The 10000-nt window shown below is 37.9% G+C and overlaps 1 protein-coding gene across 4 annotated transcripts in view; it reads right to left on the bottom strand.

Annotated features, from left to right (window-relative positions):
• Window positions 1–10000, bottom strand: part of mast1a (microtubule associated serine/threonine kinase 1a) — a 68099-nt gene that overhangs the window by 34129 nt on the left and 23970 nt on the right. For all 4 annotated transcript variants that reach the window (XM_083522720.1, XM_083522718.1, XM_083522721.1 and 1 more), the window contains 2 exons: window positions 7320–7408; window positions 7047–7122 (listed from right to left, as the gene is read on the bottom strand). Coding sequence is in view for 2 of the 4 variants with exons in the window: in XM_083522718.1 (XP_083378844.1) it covers window positions 7047–7122; window positions 7320–7408 (165 nt within the window). In the remaining 2 variants the exon portion in view is untranslated. The remainder of the gene's footprint in view (window positions 1–7046; window positions 7123–7319; window positions 7409–10000) is intronic.

Here is a 10000-nt window from a genome sequence, read left to right as displayed (position 1 = left end):
ACTGGGATGTAGTATGTTTTTACTGGGGAATACTGGGACGTAGTATGGTTTACTGGAGACTATTCAGATATAATATACCGGTAGTTTTACTGGAGAATACTGGGATATACAGAAAATATGATTTTACTGGAAAATTCTGGGATGTAGTATGGTTATACTGGAGAATACTGGGATGTAGTATGGTTTTACTGGAGAATACTGGGATGTAGTATGGTTATACTGGAGAATACTGGGATGTAGTATGGTTTTACTGGAGAATACTGGGATGTAGTTTGGTTATACTGGAGATTACTGGGATGTAGTATGGTTATACTGGAGAATACTGGGATGTAGTATGGTTTTACTGGAGAATACTGGGATGTAGTATGGATTTACTGAAGAATACTGGGATGTAGTATGGTTTTACTGGAGAATACTGGGATGTAGTATGGTTATACTGGAGATTACTGGGATGTAGTATGGTTTTACTGGAGAATACTGGGATGTAGTATGGATTTACTGAAGAATACTGGGATGTAGTATGGTTTTACTGGAGAATACTGGGATGTAGTATGGTTATACTGGAGATTACTGGGATGTGGTATGGTTATACTGGAGAATACTGGGATGTAGTATGTTTTTACTGGGGAATACTGGGACGTAGTATGGTTTACTGGAGACTATTCAGATATAATATACCGGTAGTTTTACTGGAGAATACTGGGATATACAGAAAATATGATTTTACTGGAAAATTCTGGGATGTAGTATGGTTATACTGGAGAATACTGGGAAGTAGTATGGTTTTACTGGAGAATACTGGGATGTAGTATGGTTATACTGGAGAATACTGGGATGTAGTATGGTTTTACTGGAGAATACTGGGATGTAGTATGGTTATACTGGAGAATACTGGGATGTAGTATGGTTATACTGGAGATTACTGGGATGTAGTATGGTTTTACTGGAGAATACTGGGATGTAGTATGGATTTACTGAAGAATACTGGGATGTAGTATGGTTTTACTGGAGAATACTGGGATGTAGTATGGTTATACTGGAGATTACTGGGATGTGGTATGGTTATACTGGAGAATACTGGGATGTAGTATGTTTTTACTGGGGAATACTGGGACGTAGTATGGTTTACTGGAGACTATTCAGATATAATATACCGGTAGTTTTACTGGAGAATACTGGGATATACAGAAAATATGATTTTACTGGAAAATTCTGGGATGTAGTATGGTTATACTGGAGAATACTGGGATGTAGTATGGTTTTACTGGAGAATACTGGGATGTAGTATGGTTATACTGGAGAATACTGGGATGTAGTATGGTTTTACTGGAGAATACTGGGATGTAGTTTGGTTATACTGGAGATTACTGGGATGTAGTATGGTTATACTGGAGAATACTGGGATGTAGTATGGTTTTACTGGAGAATACTGGGATGTAGTATGGATTTACTGAAGAATACTGGGATGTAGTATGGTTTTACTGGAGAATACTGGGATGTAGTATGGTTATACTGGAGATTACTGGGATGTAGTATGGTTTTACTGGAGAATACTGGGATGTAGTATGGATTTACTGAAGAATACTGGGATGTAGTATGGTTTTACTGGAGAATACTGGGATGTAGTATGGTTATACTGGAGATTACTGGGATGTGGTATGGTTATACTGGAGAATACTGGGATGTAGTATGTTTTTACTGGGGAATACTGGGACGTAGTATGGTTTACTGGAGACTATTCAGATATAATATACCGGTAGTTTTACTGGAGAATACTGGGATATACAGAAAATATGATTTTACTGGAAAATTCTGGGATGTAGTATGGTTATACTGGAGAATACTGGGATGTAGTATGGTTATACTGGAGAATACTGGGATGTAGTATGGTTTTACTGGAGAATACTGGGATGTAGTATGGTTATACTGGAGAATACTGGGATGTAGTATGGTTTTACTGGAGAATACTGGGATGTAGTATGGTTTTACTGAAGAACATTTGTATGTAGTATGGTGTTACTGGGGAATACTGGGATGTAGTATGGTTTTACTGGGGAATACTGGGATGTAGTATGGTTTTACTGGGGAATATAGAGATGTAGCATAGATTCCTGGTAATATCACTTGCGCAAAAGATACAGTTCCACAAGAGTTGCTTTCAACTGATTAATGGGAACCGACCAGATAAATGCATTAGAGTGAAGAGTGTTTGAGGAAAAGCTATTAAAGCCGAGAAAACAACCTATTTAGTGCAGCGTACTTCGCCGAATAAACAAGCACGCTGCATTTGAGATGGACTGTCAGGTACAGATCAGATAACACAAATAATTGTCATGTTATATGAGCTGCACTGTTGGGAAATCTTAAGTCTGTAGCATGTGGAAAGCAGAGCTGATGAGACTTCCAGCTACTGCAAACAAAACAGTTCACTTAGCATTTGAGTTGGTTGCTGAGCAACTGTTCCATGATGACAGCCTTTCATGGGCATTGTAAACATGAGAGAGAAAGCAAGTCTTCCAAACACAGGAGCATTGTCCTGAGACTTGTAGTGTTAGTGTAGTCACCTATCACATCTAATATTAACACCCTAACCTGATTGTGAAGTGCCCAGTTAGCATAATTTGGATGAACCCTCACCAAGCTGCATGCACTTCTCTACAATAGCGCTGCCCTGATTTGGTCCATCAGAAAGGAAATAATGTGCTTCCCACAGGCCTGGTCGTATCGATCGATCGTCTCTCTGACTTCCTCCCTTCCTATGCCTGCACTCATCTTTCAGATTAACGACGGACCCAATAGCTATCTATCCATCCCCTCCCTGTCCATGCTGAGATCTGAGGTACTTCAAAGGCTCGTTTGTTTTCGCATGACCCCAGGACGCTGGCAGCAGCATAGCTTGTAAAGATGCTGCCGTCGTGTTGGGGATTCTTTCCGTGCAACCTAGCAGCCTGGCTGACTGAAACCTACATCTCTTCATCAGGCCAACTAACCTGAACAATGCTACAGCAAGTCTATCATAAGATTCTGGTTCGCAGAAGTGTTTTTGGGCATTCTAACACAAAATAAATCCTGAAATGTATTTGAGCTTGCAGTGATATACCAATATAGTATTATATAGTAGCCCTTTTAAAAATTTGGAACGACTCATTGCTTTTCCACTGCAAAAGAGTCCATATTTTGGCTGAGTGAACAGAGGACAAAAATACACCAAGAAGCTTTGGTTTAATTGAAGAATGATTTGCACGTCGACACCAAAATGCTGCTGGTCGAGAACTGGAAATCGGTTGCGATCACTGAACAATAATTAATACTTTATACTTAATGCTTTTTTACGTTATAAATTATTAATTATAAATTATATATATTAAATAAAAAATTATATATATATATATATATATATATATATATATATATATATATATATATATATATATATATATATACATATATATATATATATATATATATATATATACAGTGAGGAAAATAAGTATTTGAACACCCTGCTATTTTGCAAGTTCTCCCACTTAGAAATCATGGAGGGGTCTGAAATTGTCATCGTAGGTGCATGTCCACTGTGAGAGACATAATCTAAAAAAAAAATCCAGAAATCACAATATATGATTTTTAAACTATTTATTTGTATGATACAGCTGCAAATAAGTATTTGAACACCTGTCTATCAGCTAGAATACTGAACCTCAAAGACCTGTTAGTCTGCCTTTAAAATGTCCACCTCCACTACATTTATTATCCTAAATTAGATGCACCTGTTTGAGGTCGTTAGCTGCATAAAGACACCTGTCCACCCCATACAATCAGTAAGAATCCAACTACTAACATGGCCAAGACCAAAGAGCTGTCCAAAGACACTAGAGACAAAATTGGACACCTCCACAAGGCTGGAAAGGGCTACAGGGAAATTGCCAAGCAGCTTGGTGAAAAAAGGTTCACTGTTGGAGCAATCATTAGAAAATGGAAGAAGCTAAACATGACTGTCAATCTCCCTCGGACTGGGGCTCCATGCAAGATCTCACCTCGTGGGGTCTCAATGATCCTAAGGAAGGTGAGAAATCAACCCAGAACTACACGGGAGGAGCTGGTCAATGACCTGAAAAGAGCTGGGACCACCGTTTCCAAGGTTACTGTTGGTAATACACTAAGACGTCATGGTTTGAAATCATGCATGGCACGTAAGGTTCCCCTGCTTAAACCAGCACATGTCCAGGCACGTCTTAAGTTTGCCAATGACCATTTGGATGATCCAGAGGAGTCATGGGAGAAAGTCATGTGGTCAGATGAGACAAAAATAGAACTTCTGGGTCATAATTCCACTAAACGTGTTTGGAGGAAGAAGAAGGATGAGTACCATCCCAAGAACACCATCCCTACTGTGAAGCATGGGGGTGGTAACATCATGCTTTGGGGGTGTTCTTCTGCACATGGGACAGGGCGACTGCACTGTATTAAGGAAAGGATGACCGGGGCCATGTATTGCGAGATTTTGGGGAACAACCTCCTTCCCTCAGTTAGAGCATTGAAGATGGGTCGAGGCTGGGTCTTCCAACATGACAATGACCTGAAGCACACAGCCAGGATAACCAAGGAGTGGCTCTGTAAGAAGCATATCAAGGTTCTGGCGTGGCCTAGCCAGTCTCCAGACCTAAACCCAATAGAGAATCTTTGGAGGGAGCTCAAACTCTGTGTTTCTCAGCGACAGGCCAGAAACCTGACTGATCTAGAGAAGATCTGTGTGGAGGAGTGGGCCAAAATCCCTCCTGCAGTATGAGCAAAACTACAGGAAATGTTTGACCTCTGTAATTGCAAACAAAGTTGCTACTGTACAGAATATTAACATTGACTTTCTCAGGTGTTCAAATACTTATTTGCAGCTGTATCATACAAATAAATAGTAAAAAAATCATACATTGTGTTTTCTGGATTTTTTTTTTTTAGATTATGTCTCTCACAGTGGACATGCACCTCCGATGACAATTTCAAACCCCTCCATGATTTCTAAGTGGGAGAACTTGCAAAATAGCAGGGTGTTCAAATACTTATTTTCCTCACTGTATATATATATATATATATATATATATATATATATATATATATATATATATATATATATATATATATATATATATATATAATTTTTTTTATTTATTTTTTTTTTTACATGCACATTCTTTAGTACTGAACAGTCTCCCATGAAGTTATTATATTAAAAAATATATATTGGATGAGAAATTACAGAGCACAAACTAGCAACCTGGTCCTACCACACTTATACCATGAGAAAAACCACAAGGTTGTTGCTCGAACATTGGAGTATTATTTAGCCAGAAATCCGTGAGTAGAAGGTGGTGTCTCTGCTTGTATGAGAGCGGTGTGGACACTAAGTCTCCTCAATACTCAGTTCGTAAGCTCCTGCCATGTGACTGATTGAACAGTGCTAAAGTGATATACGAGCGGGAAAAGCCAGTACATCCATTCCTGTGTCGGACCTCATGTCAGAGTTGTTGTTCCCTTCTCAGTCAACCTGAGGGATCGAATTAATGATGGAGCTGTCGGATGTGGTCGCCATGGCGAAACTAAACTATTAATACTCGTGAGACAAATGAATCATCGCCTCAGAACTCATGAGGTGGGTAAACACATGCAAAATTCCTCAGCCTGCCGAATGACTAATGATAAACATTATCATAATTAATGGACGACCTTGGCAACGTTACACCATTAAGACCAGCTTGAGGCGCCGTTCATGATCTCGAACCATGTTTACACACACTGTAAAAAATTTAATGAATCAAATATTCATAACTTTGGGCAAGTAGAACACAAAAAATACATATCAAATGTTTAAAATAAGAATATGTACCATTTTAAGGAAAAAATTAAGTCATTTTAAATTTGATGGCTGCAACAAAAATTAGGACAAAGCCATGTTTACATGCCCAAATGCTGTACAACTGGGAACTGAGATGTCCAGTTGCTGAGGTTTTGGGAGAGGAATGTTGTTCAATTTGTGTCTGACAGGTTCTGTTCTGTTCCTCAACAGTTCTGGGTGTCCTTTGTTGTGTTTTTCGTTTTATGATGCACCAAATATTTTCAAATGGTGGAAAATCTAGACTGCAGGCAGGCTAGTTCAGCACGCAGACTCTTCTATTACAAATTCATGCTATTGTAAAAGAGGCTATATGTATTTCTCCAGACTCTTTAAGACATTTAATGATATATCGCATATCATAATGATATGCGATATATCACACACACACACACACACACACACAAACACACACACACACACACACACACACACACACACACACACACACACACACACACATTTATATATGTGATATACAGGACACAGGGCTATTCAAAAAGAATGAACCGATATCATGACGCAGTGCTTCAGTTCTCAAGCATCATCATGGAATGAGTCAGTGACTATTTGAAAAAGAAGTGATTGTGAGTATAATACTTGTGACTTGGCTGGAGTTTCGTATTACTTTTCCCAAAATATTGCGTAATGAAATCGGTTCATTCTTTTTATGAATAACCCTGTATATATTTATTATATGTACTGTAAATAATGAGATATTCAACTGTTTTGTAATTTGATGTTATTATTCTGAAAAGTCTTCAATAATTTGTAGACAAAGTCTTTCACATATATTTCGGGGTCATTTGACTTGCTTTCCTTGTTCTATTGTGAACAAAATAGGAGTTTATGAGATTAGCTAATTCTTTATTATAAATTAGCAACGTTTTTATGTACATTTTACACAGTGTCCAACTTTTTTGGAAATGGGGTTGTATTAAAATGGATATTATAATGCCTATTCGTTCATACTATCCTATTTTTTTTTTTAAAAACAGTGCATTAATGATTCCGTCCCCAAAACATTTAATACGGAATGATATTTTTGACTTTTTTTTTTTTTTACCTAAAAAGAGAACATTTTAAATGAATTAAAAAAGACCCACTATTTAGTTAGACTCATTAACGCTACTTATAATGATTTATATGATTTTCTTACCTTCTAGCGGGGGTGAAAGAGAAGTGGGCAGGGCCGCTGGGTGAAAAGGTGCGAGGACTGTCCAATGGACTGCTTCCTGTTTACAGAAAAAAAGGACACAGCAGAACAAAATAAATTAATAAATTCAACATTTTCTAACCTCAATTTCCTAATCAATTCAGAATCATGCACTGGAGGTGTGTAATATGAGTGGAATTGGAAATCTGTGAAATCCAGATGAAGTAAAGACCAGTGGTATTTGCTACACATAAACAAAGAAGACGTGTTTCTCACCTATGTGTCCAGGAAGAGGTGAATGGGGTCGGGGCAGGGTCGGAGACGTACTGGTGAGGATCAGACTCTTGCGGTTACTGGTGCGACAGCTGCAACACGGGAGAGAATAAAGTGTAAGTGCGAGTGCGTGTTTTCTCTAATAATATGCGATTCATTGGAATAATACTTGCACAACATTTTTGAGAAAATCCTACTTACAATCTCACCATAAAACCCAAAGAGATCACAATAAATCAACACACTATCATCATTAATACGCATCAGTTCTATTGACTTAGGCATAAAGAATATGTATTCATAAGCAAGCTCAAAGGAAGTCAATAACACATGCTGGCCCTGGTTGAGAAGGTTTCCTGCACCGAGCAGCATCACGGTTAAAGCTGGGCAAAAAAAAAGTATGCGGCCGATTCGATATTTTTTCCTAAAGCCCTGAATCGATCTTGTATTTATTTCTGCAAAAACCTTTCTCATGAAATACTCCAGGATCTGAATAACCGTCGAACTGAAATAAGTTCGTAAGGAGGTTTTAGGTGCTGATATACACCTCATACCCAGTCATCCAACAACCATCATATTAAGACATCCAGAGGTGTAAATAGTAGCTAAAAATCCTCCTTTAGTAAAAGTATAAACACCATCCTGCTAACTTACTCCATTACAAGTCACCAATTCTAACTTGAGTATCTGACCTTTTCATCCTTTTTTTAATCTCATTTCATTTCATTCCTTTTTTTTTTCTATCTTTCATAAACAATGTGCAACTGGAAGCTCCTGTCACCAATTCCTTGTATATAAAAACATTCGGATACAGACTCGTATTGAACGAAGGCTCGAATATGCACTAGTCCTCAACTCCAAGACACGTGTGAGCGAAAAGACAAAAACAGTTGATTTGTGAGCCCTGATTTGTGTGAGGTTTCATTTTCCTAAAATACAAATCAAATTACAAAACTGCGTTAAGAAAAGATCAACACAAAAGCCTCTTCAACCCGCCTCTTCAAAGAGGGATCTTCATTTACAAATAAAATGACAGAATCGTGTGGCAAAGTAAAAAAAAAATTAGTATTCAATAGACAAATAACAGTTCCCTGGTGGTCTAGTGGTTAGGATGCGGCGCTCTCACCGCTACGGCCCGGGTTCGATCCCCAGTCAGGGAACCGACCCCAGCCACTCTTAGTGCCGGTCCCAAGCCCGGAGAAATGGGGAGGGTTGCGTTAGGAAGGGCATCCAGCATAAAAACATGTTCCAAATCAAACATGCAGATGATCCGCTGTGGCGACCCCTAATGGGAGAAGCCAAAAGAAAGTATTCAATAAACAAATAAAATAAAAGCAAATCATTTTAAATAAAGTAAAACCAAATATTCAGAGCTGACTGTCTGATTTGTAACGGTGATTGTCAAGGAAAATATCGTGGAGTATAAATCATAAATGCAGTTGAGTACAGAGTCAAAGTTGCCTATACATTTTACAGACAAAAGTATTGGGACCCCTGACCATATGTGGCTTTTCTCCAAACTGTTACCACAAAGCTGCAGGCGCACAATTGTATAGGACGTCTTTGGATGTGGTATAATAATATATTGTGTTCATTTGAACTTGAAAACCCAAACCTGTTCCAGCATGGCAATGCCGAAGTGCACAAAGCCGGCTTCATGAAGATATTCTTTACATGGTTTGGAGAGAAAGATCTTGAGTGGCCTGCTTTATAAAGCTGAATGCGAATAAATGTGAATACCGGCTGCACCCCAGGCCTCCTCACCTAACCTACATCAGTACCTGAATTTTCTAACACCCATTGGTGGATAAAGTACACAAACCATATTTGAGTAAAAGTAGAGAGAAATCTGACTCCAGTAAAAGTAAAAGTGTCCCTTTAAACCTTTACTTGAGTAAAAGTACAAACATATTTTCCTTCAAATGTACTTTAGTATCCAAAGTACTATGATTTATCATAACTATAATATTCCTAATATAATTTTTATCACAAGACTCTTTACTTAATCAACTCAGTTTATGTGAAAAGACTCGAATGTGACTCTCAGAACACTGATCTATTAATAGAATGATATTAATGACTTAAAAAATGAATTGATTTCTATTAAAATGATCATGAGCCCAAAACCTTATTTTTAACCTTGTTTCTACTTCAAAAAAAACTCATGTGTTGTGGCGAGTTCGAGTCTGGAGTTTCCTCCATCATTTATTCCTCTCTAAATGACCTGCTTGCTGTTGAACTGAGGCTGAACTGTATATTCAGAGTATACAGTAGGTTTACTGGTCAGTGCTATCTTGTGTTATGTGTATTGTCTCACGCTGTATTTCGTCTGCACTGTTTGCATTAGGTTGCACTTCGATTGCACAGCTTATAATAAAAGCTGACAATAAAAGCCTTTGAATTGACTTGACTTGATGTTGGTGATCAGTAGCTGCCACCAAGTGCCAGTAAAAACAAGTTGAAAACAGAGCATGCGCTCGACACTGATTGGTGACTCGCTGTTTGTTTGACCAGTTAAGTTTTTATCCACATAAATAAAAAGGAACGACTGATTTCACAAAATGTAGTTGAGTAAAAAAGAAAGATATTTGACTTTGAAATGTAGTGAAGTTAAAGTAAAAGTTTACCCAAATGGAAATATTTCAGTAAAGTTACTTAAGTACTGGAACAAATTGCATTTATTC

This window comes from Silurus aristotelis, assembly GCF_946808225.1.
Source record: "Silurus aristotelis genome assembly, chromosome: 20".
NCBI classification, from domain to species: domain Eukaryota; kingdom Metazoa; phylum Chordata; class Actinopteri; order Siluriformes; family Siluridae; genus Silurus; species Silurus aristotelis.
The sequence above is the reverse complement of the archived record's forward strand: the minus strand, read 5'-3'. Positions and strand labels throughout refer to the sequence as shown.